Source organism: Sphaeramia orbicularis, chromosome 20 (genome assembly GCF_902148855.1).
Source record: "Sphaeramia orbicularis chromosome 20, fSphaOr1.1, whole genome shotgun sequence".
NCBI classification, from domain to species: Eukaryota; Metazoa; Chordata; class Actinopteri; order Kurtiformes; family Apogonidae; genus Sphaeramia; species Sphaeramia orbicularis.
In genome coordinates, this window is record NC_043976.1 from 46076510 (window position 1) to 46095156 (window position 18647).

At 38.7% G+C, this 18647-nt stretch overlaps 1 protein-coding gene across 4 annotated transcripts in view; it reads left to right on the forward strand.

The window, feature by feature from the left end:
- LOC115411271 (polypyrimidine tract-binding protein 2-like) overlaps positions 1 to 18647 on the forward strand; it is a 35470-nt gene that overhangs the window by 4051 nt on the left and 12772 nt on the right. Inside the window, exons 3-9 of one of the 4 annotated variants that reach the window (XM_030123334.1) lie at positions 5341 to 5401; positions 7705 to 7877; positions 8781 to 8921; positions 9720 to 9875; positions 9960 to 10070; positions 11455 to 11665; positions 13802 to 13917. In XM_030123334.1, the coding sequence (XP_029979194.1) occupies positions 5341 to 5401; positions 7705 to 7877; positions 8781 to 8921; positions 9720 to 9875; positions 9960 to 10070; positions 11455 to 11665; positions 13802 to 13917 (969 nt within the window). Of the gene's footprint in view, positions 1 to 5340; positions 5402 to 6206; positions 7146 to 7704; positions 7878 to 8780; positions 8922 to 9719; positions 9876 to 9959; positions 10071 to 11454; positions 11666 to 13801; positions 13918 to 18647 lie in introns of those variants that run through there. The other 3 variants (XM_030123335.1, XM_030123336.1, XM_030123337.1) reach the window with 3 other exon arrangements.

Below are 18647 nucleotides of genomic sequence, written 5' to 3' on the forward strand. Positions count from 1 at the left end.
GACAAAAAGAACTTGACAAAGATTACAGGGAAGATTGAGTGGATTAGATGTTTCAAAGATTGCATTTCAGATGACGATTACATAAGGTTTCCAATGGTCAGGAAGAACTGGATAAAAACTGGGAATTTAGTAAAGTTGTCATGTTTTGGAAAAGTTTAAGGATGCAAGGTACTCACCCTTAAGCTACTGAAAGTCTTTTACAAAAATGTGAAGCTCAAACCTCGTACTCTCAGAAAGTTAGAATAGAGGAAGCTTTATTGTCTTTGCAAAATACCATTGTACAAACAAAGTTGGGTAAAAATGAAGCATTTCACTAGAAAGTAATATTTTCGGAGCAGTGAAATTATTGCTTGTAGGATCAGGGTTTTCCCCTTTTTTATGGACGTCCTCCATGTCCTCCACATACGCAGTCTACTCTTAGAATAATGCATACCAACACTACAAACCTGTTCACACAGCTGAAGAGACAGCATCCCAAACAGTGTGAGGGTCAAACTGCTGGAAGACTTCTTCCTCCATCCCAGACCACCCAATACACTGATTACCAGTTGAAAAACCAGAGCTACAGCCACCTGTTCTGTAAGCCTGGAAGATTATTGGAAACAGGCATTTCTTCATTGATATTTTGTTCTGTTCCCTTCTGTGTTTTTTTTTTTTTTTTTTTTTTTTTAACATTTCATGTTATTGAAAGCTACCTCAAAAACCAAGTGCAATTTAGTTTATATGTTCAAGAGTGCACTTAATCAGAGTGGTGTTGTTTTCATTTTAGTATGTTTATGTTTTTGGCACATGTTGGCCAAACTGCACAAACTAAATTATAAATATTCTGGAAGGTTCTTTGGTAGGGCTGTGTATCGGCAAGAATCTGGTGATACGATACAAATCACAATACTAGGATCATGATACGACATATCATGATATATCACAATATTGTTAAAAAAAGCTATTTTTTGTTTTTGATTTGTTTTTTAAGATTATTTCCTGGTAGAATTTAGTTACACCAGAAATATGTACAAATTCTAAACACATTTTTATTTGATCAGTACAGGATCTAATGCTATATCACAAAAAAAATCTACTTCTTCTAGTTTCCAAAGGAACTAAAATCTGCCTCTCAGACAGTAAAACGTGCTTTTAGGATGCTTCAAATAAACATCATTTAATAAAGCTGTGTTAAATTATAAATAAAATATAAACAAGAAGGAAAAACAAAAATTAATCTCCACCAGATCTGCATTTGAACAAATACCCAAAAATATCAATACAGTACTTTTTAATATCGATACAGTATCGTGAAGTTAAATATCACAATATATTGCAGAACCGATATTTTCTTACAGCCCTATTCTTTGGGCTAAATTATTCTTTTCATTTAGGGCTGTGTTTTCATTGGGAAATTATTTGGTTGGACTGTTCAGAAACTGGCAAATTAGTCTCAAAGATCAGTGTAAAGAATTGTGATAAAATCAAGATTGTGATTTTATTTTTAAATAATTGTGATGTGATATTTTTGCCAAATTACCCGCCGCTAGTTTAGAAGGGAACCAAAATCTCTGAAGTGCTGCACCTAATCCTCATAACAGTTGGGGAAACCCTGTACGAGGGCTGGGTGATTTGGAAAAATAATCATATCATGATCATTTTTTTTCATATCAGACGATATTGATATGTATCATGATATAAATCAAATCACTATTTTTTTGTCAAGCTTAATGGACTCTATGCACAGCTCCACTACTTCCTGAACTTCAGGTGGGTCCTTTATTTCCTGTCTTTCATTATTGGACACACTGATTAATCCAGGTGTGTCTGCTGCTTCTTGTTGTGACTACTGATTAGTTAGGCACACCTGGATTAATCAGTGTGTCCAATAATGAAAGACAGGAAATAAAGGACCCACCTGAAGTTCAGGAAGTAGTGGGGCTGTGCATAGAGTCCATGTTTCCGTTAATAACTCATAAGTTAGTTGTGAAGGCATCAGGGAGAGAGAAAGAAAGAAATAGGTACATCACAGTACTTACAGAGAAGTCCCTCCCTCCGCTCTTAGAATTATCCCCCCTCCGCTTTATTCATGTCCCCCCGGCCCCCCATTTTAAGATTTATTGCCCCCTGTCTTATAAGCGTCTTAAGTTTCAGTTATATGGCCGTATGGTTTGCGTGTATTAGTATTGCAGTAGGCGTGCCCCCACCCCCGAGCCGTTTATATCTCTGTGCCAAAACCAAAAGTGAAATAACATGCTTTGAACGTCCGACTCCCGGCTTCTATGCCTCTGTTGTACGCCGGAACCCAAATGGTTCGCACCCCACTTTTCAGTAACCCAGTTGCCCGCGTTCTTGGTCATATTTTGTCTTGAGGGAACACTCCCTACCTCCCGCTTTAGCCCAAACATTAGTGTGTGTGCTGTGGCTGCTCTTACACCTGTACTGTGGGCATCAGCCGAACTCGACATGGCTCTAGCGTGATTGGCTCAGTGCGGCGCTGCTTAATTATGATTGGCTGTTCTTACATCTGTCAAAACATGGACGAATGAATTCTATTGAAATTGTATCGAGCATGTCTCCTGTGTCTATCAAGGAAAAGTTATATCGGGATATATATCATTGTCATTTTATCGCCCAGCCCTTCCCTGTACCATGTTTTATTCTGGAACTTTTCTCCTTCTTCAGTAATAATGGAATAGAAATTGAGTTCACTGCTAATGAAAAATATACATTCATGTGCACATTGTCTGTTTTTGGTTAATGATGTGCCATAGATTATTTATTTGTGATATATTTTTGATATTGTGTTTTGTTGTTATTGGAGGGAAAATAGTGTGATAAGACTGTATTGCAAGTTAACCTGTAATTATTTGAACTCGATCAAATCAAGTATGGAGAATTGGCCTAGATTTCTGATGATGCTGTTTTTTTGTTTGTTTTTTTGTGACATCCATGAGATAGATTTGTAAAGGACCCCTTTTCATTTGAAACAGTTTGAGTTGTTTACCCTCATGTTATGTCAGAACAATCAGATTTATGTTGCTATTTCTCTTGAGCTTTCCCAGCTTTAGAACCGCTGTAATGAAATGGGTTGAGCGTTGCGTCCCTGCTCATTACCAAACAAACCTGTTTGCTTGTGTAAAGCGCGCTGCGTTTCTGGCCACCTAACCCGATTTGTTGTGTGCCAGCTGCATTTCCATCAGTGCAAAACAAAGTTAAAGTCCTCCTTTGAAGGGAAACAGAACAGTCATAAAACACTGATTTCTCTGATATGGCTCCTCTTTGCCGCTCTGTTTATTTCACCCATAATTCAATGTCGGAGGCAAACAAAAAAACAAAAAAAAAACGCATAGGGTTGCCAGCTGTCGGGAGTGAAATCATTTCTTCGACTGTTGTAGCTCCTGCACTGTGTGCTCACTTTTTTTGGCCTCAGACAACTTTATTGCCCTTTAATTTATTTGTGTCATGTCGTTGTACTGGGGCTCGCAACATCCAGTTTATCGTAACCATAAAGAATGTTAGTGACAGAAGAACAATTGGTTGAAATTCAGTCAGACAGAAACAAGGAGGGGGCGTATAGAGCTATTATATAGTTGTGTGTGTAATGGCTCCCCAGCCAGATTCCTTGTCATCCCATCAGTCAGGTTTAAGAGCACAGGGTGCCCGTCAGCTCCACCGAGTCTTCTGGGACCTGGTATAGCTCAGGATGAAATGACACATCTTGACATCTTAAATTCAGCAAGATTAAACCCACACCAGCGAAGGAGGCGCCAAAGCTGTCCTGTCTGTGCTGCTTTATGTCCCTTTGCACCTCCTCCCCTTCCCCTTTTTGTGTTCCTTTAAACTGTCTACAGCAGGGGTGTCAAACATGCGTCCCAGGGGCCAAATGCGTCCCCCCCAAAGGTTTCGATGCGGCCCATTTACAAAGTGCAAAAATTCCACAGTCAAGGTTGTGGAACTCATTTTAGTTGCAGTTCCACATACAGACCAATCTGATCTACAGTCGAATAATAACAGCAGAAGAACCAACAAAAAGAATGACTGCAGATTTTCTTCTGGGTTTGATGCAAAAAAAATGTCACACTATACTGATTACATAATGAATGAATAAATATTTTTATTTCAGTTATGTACAAAAACACATACATGTAAAAAAACAAACAAACATAAAATTAACACAGTTGGTAACTGAAAAAGAAAGAAGCTGAAGCCAAAAGCTTATTTCTGCTTCTCCTACTCCATCCTTACTCCAACTCCACACCTGAAGTTGCAGAAGATAAAACATTAACACAAATTAGTCTACATTCGGTTTCTTAAGTCACTTTGAAATCATATTACTTTCATAGCCCTTGAGAATTTGACAACTTAAAGTTTTTTTCTAACTTGACAGCGAGCTACACAATTTCACTTCATCCTTCAATTGGTTCCATAATTTGACCTCAATAACAGAAACACACTGATATTTAATGTTTGTTCTCGCTTTACATGTTTCATACACAAGCATCCTTCTTAAATTATAATTCCCTTCTCTTAACTTAAAGTGTTTCTGAATACAAACAGGAAGACTTTTACTTTTAGCACCAAACATAATTTCCATTGTTTTTAAATATACAATATAAAAAAAATGTAATAAACCAGATTCTACAAAAAAGGGATTACTTGATTGAAGCTAACCAGCTTTATTTATTACTCTAATAGCTTTTTTTTTGTTAGCTTAATTATCGACAACAAATTTTTGTCTTTGTTTTAGTGCAAAAAATAACATTGAATTATGAAAATATTTATATTTACAAACTATCCTGAAACAATAAAATGTGAATAATTTGAACAAATATGAATAACCTGAAATGTCTAAAGAAAATTAAGCACAGTTTTAACAATTTTCTGCCTGTTACTAAGTGTTCAGTGTCTTTGTAGAGTCGATCCATAATGCACATGGAGAAATGATAAGGTGAGGCATAATATTGTTAAAATTGCACTGATTTTTCTTTCGAAATCTCAGTTTTTTCAGGTTATTCACATCTTTTTTGTTTGGATAGTTTATAAAAGTAAGTATTTTCATAATTTAATGTTTTTGTTTTTTTTTCACTAAAACAAAGAAAAATTTGAAGTTGTCATTATTTATCGGTTATTCTGTTATTATTTTACTGGTGCGGCCCACTGGAGATCAAATCGGGTTGAATGTGGAACCTGAAAGAAAATGAGTTTGAGAGCCCTGGTCTACAGAGATCTCCTTTTTTGTCATTGTCTTTTTAGGTTGTGTCTGTGTGGAATGGAGAGCTTTTACCCATCCTTTTTTTTCTCCAACCCCAACTGTGTCTGACGGTCCATCTCTGGTCTTTTTTCTTTTCTCCACAGAGAGGATCAGATGAGCTGAGTATGTACAACAGTCCCAACTCTGGCATGAGCAGTATTAGCGGTGAGTTCGTTCCGACTGCCCCTGAATTAGACGGGTACCTGCATGAAGCCCATTTTTCATCCTTTAGTGACAGACACCATTAAAAGAAAATCAGAGGATTGATAGGTGCTTGGAAAGTGAAACCGGGGCTGCGCGAGTCCAACTGTTCCTCTCACGCAAGCTGTTTAATGTCTGAATAACGTCACACTCCTCAGTAGGTGGGCACCCACACACCACCAGCATGTGACTGCAACACATAGCGCATACCACTGCATTTTAATGCCTCCTCTGTGTTTAGAGATCTGAAGCATCTCACGAAATATTGTTGAATTATGAGGCGATTTTAAGTAGTCCACTCCACTTCTGATGAGATGAATTCAACACAGAAGTGAGAAGTAAACATGTACAATAATAATAATTTGAGATTTCAGATTTATGTACTTATTTTCTGACAGCCTTCCTTCTGCTCTCTACATTTAAACACAAATACCTGTTCTTTCTGCTCCTTACATTTTGACAACAGGTTCAAAATAAATTCAAACTATACTCAAATATTTGACATTGAAGCAGATCTTTACATAGGGTTTTTTCTCCTAAAAGTGCGGTAATCAAACACGGTTATCATGAGAATTAGTTTTTAAACGGTAATACTAACCATCTGCAATTTTACCGCTGTTTATCGTTATACTGGTAATCGTTACATCCCTACATACAGCCATTCATTCATTCATCTTCAGACCCGCTTTGTCCTCCCTAGGGTCGCAGGGGTGCTGGAGCCTATCCCAGCTACCTATGGGTGAAGGTGGGGTACACCCTGGACAAGTCACCAGTTCATCGCAGGGCTGACATATACACGAACAACCAGTCCCTCACATTCACACCTATGGGCAGTTTAGCTTAACCAATTAACCTATCAGTGCATTAGTCCATGCAGCCATGCATAACCTAATTGAAAATATTGTTTTCCACTGGTGGCAGAAGTTCCACTGTGTGAACTCATCCTCTATATTTTGTTCTTACGAACGCCTTCTGGAAAAAGGTCAGCTTTCTGATGATTAATCCTATCTATAAACCTGTAAATGTCCTCTATTATACTGTTTATCAGTAGGTGTATCTCTCCTGGCCAGAAATGTCAACTTTTCTTTCGAAAATTTTCTTCTCTGTCATTCCAAATTTGAAACCAAATGAAGATTCTCAAGCTGTTTACACGTTTGGCGGCTTCATAATATCAGTCATCGATGTATGTCTGAATAAGCTGCAGAGATGAAGGGCTGTCTGCTTTTGATGCGGCCCTGCTGTGATGGTGTTCAAACAAAATGGAAGGATTTGTTATAGATTATGAGTTAAGGAAAATGTTTGGAGTTTTGCCACAAAACAGACTTATCGATTTCCTCTGTGTAGATGGACTGGTACAATTTTCATCATATTGTGAGGAAGATTACTGGAATATTTTCATTATCTTTTGAAGAACAACTCCGCATTGCAGACTCTTAATGGTTACATGCAACACTCCATTAAATGGATTGTCACTAGTATTTGTCAAGGCACATAACCGCCACTTCCATTGGTACACTGCATCTTTACTTCTGTAATTTGCTCATTCAAAAAACAAACAAACAAGGTTTGTGTTTTTCTGATCTACAGTGAAAGAATATGGATGGAAGCTGTTGAACTGAGTCACGGCTGGATATTGTTCATTAACTGTACTGTAGATATTTCTGCTTATGTGTTGGGAATGAAGGGAAAACTACTCAGAAAAAGAAATGTAAGTTAAGCAGCTACAACTCAGTTATAGTAACAGTTTAAATCACATGTGGCTTTTTTTTTATGTGCATTTTTTTGTACTTTACTTTGTCTTCATCAGGATACATGAATGATACATGATATATTAGAGTGTTTCAGTATATCTCATACCTCAGCATATCACACTGACAATACAGCTAGTATTTCAGAGGCTTTTTATTATTATTGGGCATTCACTCTTTTCTTTTCAAATGTTCTTTACATGTGCCTTTCTCTCAATTTTTGCATTTGTAGAAGTTTTCCAAACTTTTTAATAAGATTGAATGCTCAGACTCTAAATTAATCCCTGGGTCAGCAGGGTATCGGTGAGCAGGAGGAGCAAAGTGTTGTGCGATGGGGTGGGGGTATTAGTGAGCTCTGCTTCCTTTTTCCACTTGTTTTACTTAATGTGCATTTGAGAACCTGTACAATAGAAGCTGTAATACCTTTTTTACCATAGTATCTGTATTTCTACTTGAGCACAGAAAGTGTGCACTTGTGCCACCTCTTTCCGTTGATCAGTGCTTCTGCTAAATTTGTAGATGGGGCATCTAATGGCAGTGACAGTAAAAAGTTGCGGGTGGAGGAGGCTCCGCCATCGCGTGTGCTACACATCAGGAAGCTACCCAACGAGGCCACGGATACAGAAGTCATCGCCCTTGGCCTGCCCTTTGGAAAAGTCACCAACATCCTCACCCTGAAGGGGAAGAATCAGGTGGGTAGTGAAGACTTCCAGGAACACAGCTCAATGCGTCAAAGTGGGTTTGACATCACGAATAAATATATCAAGTTGAAATCATATGAAGACTTGCAAAGGCACATGTAAGGGCTTTAAATAATTCAGTCCAGAACAGCCAGGCTTTTGGCTATGAAGAAGAGTGGTCAAATGTTTCTTTGATTTTTCCCGTCTTGATCTGTCAATGGAATGTTTTCATGTACACCTTGAGCACTTCACATGCTCAGTTTTACCTTGAGCCCTTATCTTGAGCGGTGCAGCACTGCTTAATTATGATTGGCTGTTCTTATGTCTGTCAAAACATGGACAAATGAATTGTATCAAAATTGTATCGAGCATGTCTCATATTTCTATCAAGGAAAAGTTATTTTGATATGTGTGTGTTATTGTTTTATTTTTTTTGTGTTTTTTTGTTATCAATTTATTTATCTTAAAATCAGTCTGTAATGGAATTACAAAGGTCTGCACAAAACCTGTTGACATTTGGACAAGGATGCTGTAAAATAATTGTAAAACTATTCAACCTTGGGGTGTTCAGTTTGAAGAAGGTATGGTCCCTTCTGGAATGGTATTTGACTAAAAACAATGGAATATTTGCAAAAATGTATGTCCTTTGAAAATAGCTTATTTAGCAGAAAACTTCCGCTTTGTTGAAATGTCCCTTGTGTGGCTCAGATGAAGTGCTTGTTTTCCTTTGTCTCTCTGAGGGAGAATCTGGGTGACAGGTGTCCTACATAAATGAGTCCACTGTTGGTTGAATGTGTATTCAGTAGACTTCACATGTGTGCCTGTTGTCTGAAATGCATCATACTGTTGTGTAAAATGATGTGACTGTGATGGTGTGAAGGAAATGAATAGGAACTTTGTTTCCTCTACATCCAGGCTTTCTTGGAGATGGGAACAGAGGAAGCAGCCATCACTATGGTTAACTACTACAGCACCGTGACGCCTCATGTCCGCAACATTCCCGTCTTCATTCAGTACTCAAATCACAAAGAACTTAAAACAGATTCTGCCAATCAGGTTAGTTAGAGCAGCCCAGTGCTCTGTTCCCAGGTTTCATTTCATCCAACACTCTAAAATAAGTGTCAAATCCATTGCCTTCCTTGTTAAAGCTGCGGGAGACTTTCGTGACCAATTTTTCACCAAATCTGTCATATCCTCAGTATCACGAATTTGTAAGTCTTTCTGTCATTACTCACCTGAATTTGTTGCATTACAGTGAACAATTTCGAAGTGCCATCCACCAGAAACAAAACGTGTTTACATTCAGAACCGGGAGGGAACTTGGGCATGTTCGAAATTTTGTCGCGACATGCATTGTGGGAAAGGGAGGTTCACGAGGCCGCCTGCAGTGGCAGCGCAACCATATGATATTATATGGATGAAACAAACATGTGGAAATGTCTGAAATGTGGAAACGGCTGGAGGAATTTCCATAGGGGGAAGGGAGCTCCTGCTGTTTCCGCGTCATGTCTTTAGCAGCTGCTGCTGTCAAGCGGCTGCGCGAGCCTCCGTTTCCAGTGCACAATGCACGTCACAATGAAATTCCGAAGATGCTCAAGTTCTCTCCCGGCGCTGAATGTAAACACATGGTTTGTTTATGGTGGATGGCACTAAGAAACTGTTCACCGTAATGCAAGAGATTCAGGTGAGTAATGACAGACGGACTTACAGATTCATGATACTGAGGATATGACTGAGGTTTGACAGATTTGATGAAAAATTGGTCAAGAAAGTCTCCAGCACCTTTAATACTTCTTTGGGGTCGGTTCTTGCTTGGTGTGAGGATGGTGATTGACAACTTGTTTTTGACCGTAGCGGACTCAGGCGGTGCTCCAGGCGGTCTCAGTGGTCCAGTCTGGTGGTTCACCCAGTACAGATGTCCAGGAGGTCCTCGGTGCAGCCTCCAGTCCGGTGCTGCGGATCATCATCGACAACATGTTCTATCCGGTCACCCTAGATGTCCTGCAGCAGGTGAGTAAACACCATTCACCACCTTCACCAAGTCTACCCTCCAGACGTTGAGGACCTCAGTATTCGTGTTTGTTTTATTGGCAGATTTTCTCAAAGTTCGGCACAGTCATGAAGATCATCACATTCACCAAGAACAATCAGTTCCAAGCCCTCCTGCAGTTCAGTGACCCTGCCAATGCACAACAGGCCAAACTGGTATGAAGTCCTGTTCCTGGAGCCCTTTTTGACCAGTGTTTTATTTCTATTTGGAGGAATTGACTACTTTCTTCTGAGTTTCTTTATTCTAGTATTTGGTGTTTTTCAGGTGTTGGCGTAAACCTTGATTTCTAGAGGTTAAAAAATATGCAGGTTCCCACGGGGTCTTAAAAAGTCTTAAGTCTTGAATTTGCCAATCTGCTTTTAATACCTTAAGAAAGTCTTTAAAAGGTATTAAATTTAGACTAATACTACTAACATGGAAAGATAAACAACCTCCAACATTTAAATCTTGGTTTCTGGATCTTTTACATCATTTAACATAAGAAAAAATCTGATATTCTATAAGAGGATGTACCAATAAGTTTTTCAGTACCTGGCAACCTGTCCTGGATCACATAAAAGAGGTAGATCTCTCACTTATTCCACAGTAGTTTTATTAATATGAGTCTGTGACTAATATGTGTTCCTTACTTTTTATTATTATTATTATTGTCAATTATCCTTTTTTTTTTTTTTTTTTTTTTTTTTTGGATGCAACAGGGTGGGAATATTCATGGGTTTGGATTAAAAAACGTAATTAAACAATGACTGTATTATGCTTTTCTGTGACTCAATATGTAATAAAAATCACTTTGAACAAAAGGTATTAAATTTGATATGGTAGGTCTTAAGTTGCGTTGCCATAAACTTGTTGGCTGTATTGTGTTTAAATGTGGCTGTTAAATGTCAAAGCTACAAAGACGGTAACATTAGTCAACTCAGTTTTACCCGTTCCAACCCAACAATTTATACTGAAATTAGGAACCAGTTATCGTTAACTTTGCAGCCCCTGGTGAGGAATGATCACAAAACATTCAGTTCTGTGTACAGTATGAATGTAATATTCAATCTCTGCTGATGTAAATAAATACATTTTAAATTCTAGGAGTCATGATTTTTTTGCTAGTATGGCTGTAAAATAGGCATTAAATTCAGTTCTAAGAAATCTTAAAAAGGTCTTTAAAAAATCTTAAATAAACTTGTAGGAACCCTGATAAGGATGAAATAATGCATGACATCAAATAGTACAGCCAAGAATTCTGAACCTAAATAAAATAAAATTCACACTGAACATATTAGTCGAAAAACAAAAAAAAAGTGAGTTCACAATAACTGATTCGACATACTGGAAAACCAAACTGAAGCTTTTCACCTGCAATTCTGTTTTGTTTGGAAATGATGTTGCATTTGTTTTTCTTTGGGGTTTTTTTTCAACGGTTGTTCCCACTTATATTCATGTTATTCATCTTCAGGGCTAAACATCAGCTCACTGTCGACTAATTGTAACCAACTAAATGTAACTTTGGCTGTGTTTGATTTATAATTGGTTTATCACCCACAGGCTCTGGATGGCCAGAACATCTACAACTCATGTTGCACACTGCGCATCGACTTCTCAAAGCTGGTCAATTTGAATGTCAAGTACAACAACGATAAGAGCCGCGACTACACACGACCTGAGCTGCCGGCCGGTGATGGCCAGCCCACCATCGACCCCGGTGTGGCCGCTGCCTTCAGTAAAGACTCCAGCTCCCTCCTCGGTAAGATCCCAGGTACAGCGCACTTTTATTTTCTCTCCTTTCCTGTTCAGTCAATTTAAGGCTTTCAGCAGATCATAACACCTGCTTTAGCTTTTGCTTTTGACCTACAAATTGTGAATATGTTGCTATAGAAGTAGGGGTGTGTATTGGCAAGAATGTGGTGATATGATACAAATCACAATACTAGGATCACGATACGATATATCACAATATATCATGATACTGTTAAAAAAGCAATTTTTTTCTTGTTTTTTAAGATTATTTCCTGGAAGAATGTAATTACACCAGAAATATGTACAAATACTAAACATATTTTTATTTGATCAGAACAGGATCTAATGTTATATCACAAAAAAAAAAAAAAAAATCAAATACTTCTAGTTTCCAAAGGAACTAAAATCTGCCTCTCAGACAGTAAAAAGTGCTTTTAGGATGCTTCAAATAACCATATTTAATAAAACCATGTTAAATAATAATGAATAATAAATAAAATATAAACAAAAAACAAAAATGAACTTCCACAATATCTGCATTTGAAAAAATACTTAAAAATATCGACACAGTACTTTTTAATATCGATACAGTATTGTGAAATGAAATACCGCGATATATTGCAGAACTGATATTTTCTTACACCCCTATATAGAAGTCTTTAATGAAATGAACCATTTTGAGCATCTAAAGCAGGCTCTCAAACTCATTTTCTTTCAGGTTCCACATTCAGCCCGATTTGATCTGCAGTGGGCCGGACCAGTAAAATAATAGCATAATAACCTATAAATAATGACAACTCCAAATTTTAATCTTTGTTTTAGTGCAAAAATAAATCCATTAAATTTTGAAAATACTTTTGTAAACTATCCAAACAAAAAAGATGTGAATAACCTGAAAAAACTGAAATTTCTTGAGAAAAATAAGTGCAGTTTTAACAATATCATGCCTCAGCATGTTATTTCTACATGTGCATTATGGATCAAATAGTTCAAATTGGGCTGAATTTTCTTTAGATATTTCAGGTTAATATTTGTTCAGGTTATTCACATTGTATTTTTACGGGATAGTTTGTAAATGTAAATATTTTCATAATTTAATGTTATTTTAAATAATACCTTTAAATCCCTCTTAAAAACTCATTTATTTAAGATTGCTTTTAATGTTTAATCTTAATGTTTATTGTTTAACTGTTTTATATTCGTATACCTGCTTTTTGTACCTGCTTTTAATCTGTTTTTAGTATGTCTGTTTTTATCTGCTGTATTTAAAGTGTCTTTGAGTTATATGAAAAGCGCTATACAAATAAAATGTACTATTATTACTATTATTATTGTTATTTTTTGCACTAACATAAAGACAAAAATTTGAAGTTGTCATTATTTATAGGCATAATGTAATATTATTTTTTTCATATCAAACTGAGAAGAAAATCTGCAGTCATTCTTTTTTGTCGGTTCTTCTGCTGTTATTATTTGACTGTAGATCAGATTGGTCTGTATGTGGATCCTGAACTAAAATGAGTTCCACAGCCTTGACTGTGGAATTTTTACACTTTGCAAATTCATCCCACGGGCCAGATTGGAACTTTTGGCGGGTCACATTTGGGCCCCGGGACGCATGTTTGACACCCCTGATCTAAAGGAATGTAGAACTACGTAGTTTGTTGAGTTAAAGGAGTTCAAATCATAGGTTTTTATAGAAAATACCGGTCCTGCTGTTGTGTAAATTTTCTTGCTTTAAGTGACAGCACATGTTGGTTATTTATCAGACCCCCGCCCGTTTATAGTAATACCAGGAAATGGCTCAGTTAAAATTTTTTGGATTTTTATGCATTGAAAATTTGAAGTGAACCCATTTCTCGAAGACTATTCACCCAAATTTGACAGACATAGTACAAGCCGAATAAAAGTTAAGACTTGGGCAGAATAACGTTTGTTTTGAACTACCCAAAAAGGACAGAAATGTAGTTTAATCTAGTTTACAGTAATCTGTAATGTAAAATTCAAAGATAATTGTGGACTAGGTAGGTGAGCAGAGGGACAAAGTGTTTTGCAGGGAGGGGGGGTGGTGTCTTGGTAATGTTTTGGTAATGATGTGGTCTGTTGGAAGTGCTGCGCTCCATTCCATGATTGTGTCCTGTGGTTTTTGTGCCAGGAGCTCTGAACCCTCTGAGCGCGGCGGCGGCGGCTGCTGCTGCTGCAGGGAGGGTGGCCTTAGCTGGACAGGCGGGGTCCAGCGGGGTCCTGCTGGTCAGCAACCTCAACGAAGAGGTAAGTTCCACACTCATAACGCAGTAGTGTCCAAAAAGACCATCCGAAACGTAAACTCCACCCACCCTGCCCACCATCCCAACCCTTCAGCACCTGGTTTAGTCAGTTTGTTTTCTCTGTGCTACAAATTTCAGTTCATTGTCTTGTGTCTATCATTGGAAAGATTCATGTTGTATCTTTTCTGTTGTAGTATTCAGGTTTCAATTTTAGACTTTACACATTCACTTAAGTTTAGGAATTTTTGCTTTTTAGAGTCATTTACATTTTTATTGGTTGCACATTACAGAATGTGACAGGTTTTCTGTCAGTACATTTAAGGCATGTCCTTTCTGAACAGATTTGGGCTTTTGTTAAAGGTGCGGGAGACTTTCGTGACTAATTTTTCATCAAATCTGTCAAACCTCAGTCATATCCTCTGTATCACGAATCTGTAAGTCTGTCTGTCATTACTCACCTGAACCTCTTCCCTCACAGTGAACAGTTTCTTAGTTCCATCCACCAGAAACAAACCATATGTTTACAAACAGAGCCGGGAGGGAACTCGGGCATCTTCGGAATTTTGTCGTGACGTGCATTGTGGGAAGCGAAGGCTCGTGCAGCCACCTGACAGCGACAGTGGCAGTGCGACCATATGGTATTATATGAATGAAACAAACATGACATGGAAATGGCTGAAACGTGGAAACGGCTGGAGGGATATGCGTAGAGGGAAGGGAGCTCCTGCCGTTTCCGCCTCGTCTCTTTAGCAGCTGCTGCTGTCAGGTGGCTGCGCGAGCCTTCGCTTCCCACAATGCACATCACGACAAAATTCCAAAGATGCCTGAGTTCCCTCCCTGCTCTGAATGTAAACATATGGTTTGTTTATGGTGGATGGCACTTCGAAATTGTTTACCGTAATGCAAGAGATTCAGGTGAGTAATGACAGAAAGACTTACAGATTCTTGATGCTTAGGCTAAGACTGCGGTTTTACACATCCGATGAAAAATTGGTCACGGAAGTCTCCCGCACCTTTAACTATAGCCGTCAAGTCGAGCGGTGACTCAGTCAGTATCTAAAAAAGTCATTAATTGCCCTTAATTATTTCTATTGCAAATTCTGATCTGTTCATTCTGCACTTCACTGCAAAAAAATGTACATGTTTATCTCTTAATTACATATAAAATGTCATTCCATTTGAAATGCAGTTTGAATTAAATGATCCAGGAAATGAGACGTGACTCATATTTCAACCAAACATACCAAACATAAATAAGACCAAGAAGCCTGGTCTTCATGAAAATAAACTGGATTTATTGAAGACAAATGCCCAAACATGGCTGTGTACACGTGTATCTAAACATTATGCATTTAACACACACAAAAAGCATACTTGGATTTGTTGTCTTGCCATTTTGTTGTGACTGACAGATATGAATCCCATACAGGTAAATAGTGTTTGTTAAAACTATGCATTAATGTGTATCCAGAGAGGTCCAGGCTCAAGTGGACAGATATAACCGGTTCGAATGCACAACCTTCAAAGGCTACTCAAAACATGCATTTCCACATTTCAAACTAGTGTTTTAGAGATGTCTGAGATCGTCAAAGATCATAGACATGGTGCATTACAAATACTTGATAGGGCCAGTGTTGCTTGATAGTGCCAGGATGACAAACAGAATATCATCTGCTCACATAATCCAATTTAAACTGTTATAAATTCTGTTGTGTCACTCAAAGATTCAATTATCATTAAAGCTTCAAGAGAGTAACATAAATGGAGTAGCTGACATATTGTCATCTAAGGTGTGTTAACTGATTGACAAAGTCAGCTGATTCACTGAGCAAACAGACGTGAAAACATTCCACCGGGGTTCACCAATCTCATAACGATAATCGCTTTCAGTTTGATACTGACCCAAAAAGCTCAGGTGGACTAGTAAAAATGACTCAGGTACTTAGTTGAATCTGTTCAGCTCAGTCCAATATTGTTCTACATTAACACGTCCATGTGCATACCTTCGATATCAATTATGCAATTAGTGGACAAAAATGTATTTGTTTGTTACATAACATTTAGGGCTGGGTATCAAGGCCAGTTTCCTTAATCGATTTGATTTCGATTCATAAGGTTCTGAATCGATTAATTGCGATTCACTTCGATTCGATTCAGTATTAATTGATTGATTCAGATTTATTTAGTGATACCAAAGTACAATTTTGAGTTGTAACTTGATTATTTGACTACTGCAGCCATGCAACACAGAATCAATATTGATATTAGAAAGGAAATAAATCTGACATTTCAGCAGTAAATACATGAATCTGCTCTGAAATAATGAACAGGACACAAACGTGTCCATGTTTCTCCAGTGGATCAGATCGGACTTCGTCGTCATCTTTATTCTGTTTTATACCTGGTGCTTCCAGCCGTAAGGCACATTACTGTCACCCTGGGGCACTGACACCAATGTTTCCCCCTGAAACAGAAGCATGTTAGGCCCTTGGTACAAGAAACTCACTGGAGGGGGAGGGTGGACGGAGCTTCGTGATTTCCGCTTTACTATTCCTCTAACTCCGCACTCAGCCACAGGTGATCCAAGTTAATATTTCTAGAACGACCGGCTTCTGCGACCTGCCTCCACCGGCCAGTTCCTCCGCTCTACGGGTTCCAGTTTGAGGCCTGGAGGACCTCCCACTGAGTCGTTTTCCCCACCCTTCCTCCGCGTTCCTACCACGCCAGAACCGTCGTGAGCACGACCAAGACGTGAGGGGCTCGCAAGACGGAGCCAGCCATGCTTCCGCGTTGGCAGTTTCCGGGTCATTTACTCACGATCCTGCTCTGAAAAATCAATCTCATCCACCATTAATCGATTATGCAAAATTAAAAAGAAATCAAACCAAAATCGATCAAATCATTTTTTTGTTTTTTTTTACCCAGCTCTAATAACATTACAGAGCAGTGTTTATTGTAAGGTGTGATGTTGGTTCATACGCAGGATGATCCAATATCGTCCATACTTCAGGGCATACTGGTTAGTGATAAAACACTGTTAGCTCATTGGTCACTGGTTGATGCACAAAGTTTGGGATAGGGATTGGTACGCGAACTGAGAAAGTCACCTGAAGTTGACCTGCAGATGGAGAACAGAAGTGAGAACTGACGCATGTGGAGACGCATTATGATGCCAGATGTGAACGGATGCTTATAGCTGTCCACTTCTGAACAGGAGCTCTGTATTTGAAATGGATTCACATTGTATTTGTAATAAAAACCTTTGAAGAGTTCCATCAGCGTTGAACATATGGAACTTTACCGTTCCGCTCAGTTTCAGAAAAAATGGGCTGTTGTTTCAGTTGGTTCTGCTATGAAGCTAGATGCAGTATATTATTTTGTCTAACCTTTTCTTTGCTGTATTTTCTAATGTCCTTTACATGGCCAGGGCTTTGCTCTTTGGTTTTTTTTTTTGTTTGTTTTTTTTTCTCTTTTCGGACTCATAATTCCCTCTGTAAGACAGAAAAACGGGGGTAGTTGCAGTTTGTGTCACCTCACCAAACCCTTGCTCCCTCTCTTTTTTTTTTTTTTTTCTCCTATGTTCTGCCCTTTCCCTCTCTTTTGTCAAACTGTATCTAACTCTGCTAACTGTCTTCTTCTGTTTTTCTCTCTAAGCTCTGCTCACCTCTTCCTTCCAGCTCATATGAAAACCTCATATGACATCATTCTGTGGTCTCCTAACCCGTGTGTCTCACTGTGGGAACAAACAAAACCAAAAAATCTCCAGCCTCTGAAAATGTTTTGCTCTGTCTCTTCTCCCTTCCTTCTTCTCTTGCATTTTTTCCTGTGAAACTGTGACTGAATTAGTGACTTGTCAGGGCTAATGTGTGTGTCTCTTCTCCATCAGTCTTCCTCTCTGTTGCTGTGAATGAATGTACCATACCACAGCCTCTGACAGTATCGCAGCTCCTTGACGTTAAGATACTGTGCTTAAGCTTTCCTTTTTTTTGTTTTGATGACTTGTGTGAACGCCACGTTTTCCTCCGCTGGCCTTCACATCAACTCTTGCATGCTAAATTGTTTCTGCTGACTAGATTTGATCTGACGTGGTCTCTTTAACTAACTTTCCCTCTTCAGCGTCTCACACTTCCTCTCCTGTACCATCCTTCCCTCGCTGAAAGATTGTAGATCTTCAGATGTTACGACCTGCTGCATGTTGTTTTTATCCCATGGTTCTGACTTTTATATTGCTGATTTTTATTATGATTTTGACATGAATGTACCTTTACCCCATGCTTGTCCAGGGTGAAGTTTTTTGCTGTATTTTGACTAAAGAAGCATTGTTCCAAGCCATTATCTCTGACCAAACTACCTGCATTATTCCAGTGTACTGACCTATATTTTATTTTTTGTCCCTCCCCCTTCTCACTTTTTTTTTCATTTTCCCCCCCAATTTGCATTTGCCTCCATCTTCACCCTCCTCCCCCCTCCTCCTCCTCCTTTTCTCTGACCCCTCCCCCTATCTCTTTCCCCATCCTCGACCCTGCCTCCTCCACTCCATGTGCTGCTGGTGGTGGTGGGGGGATGTTTCCCCCATTTGAATCACCCCTTCCTCCCCTCATTAACTGCCCCTTTCTCCCCCATCTCCATGGCTCCACTTCCACCATCCCCCTCCCTCCCTCCCTCCCTCCCTCCATGACCCACCACCTCCATCACTCTTCCCCGGGGGAAAACAAAAACCACCATTCCTCCTAC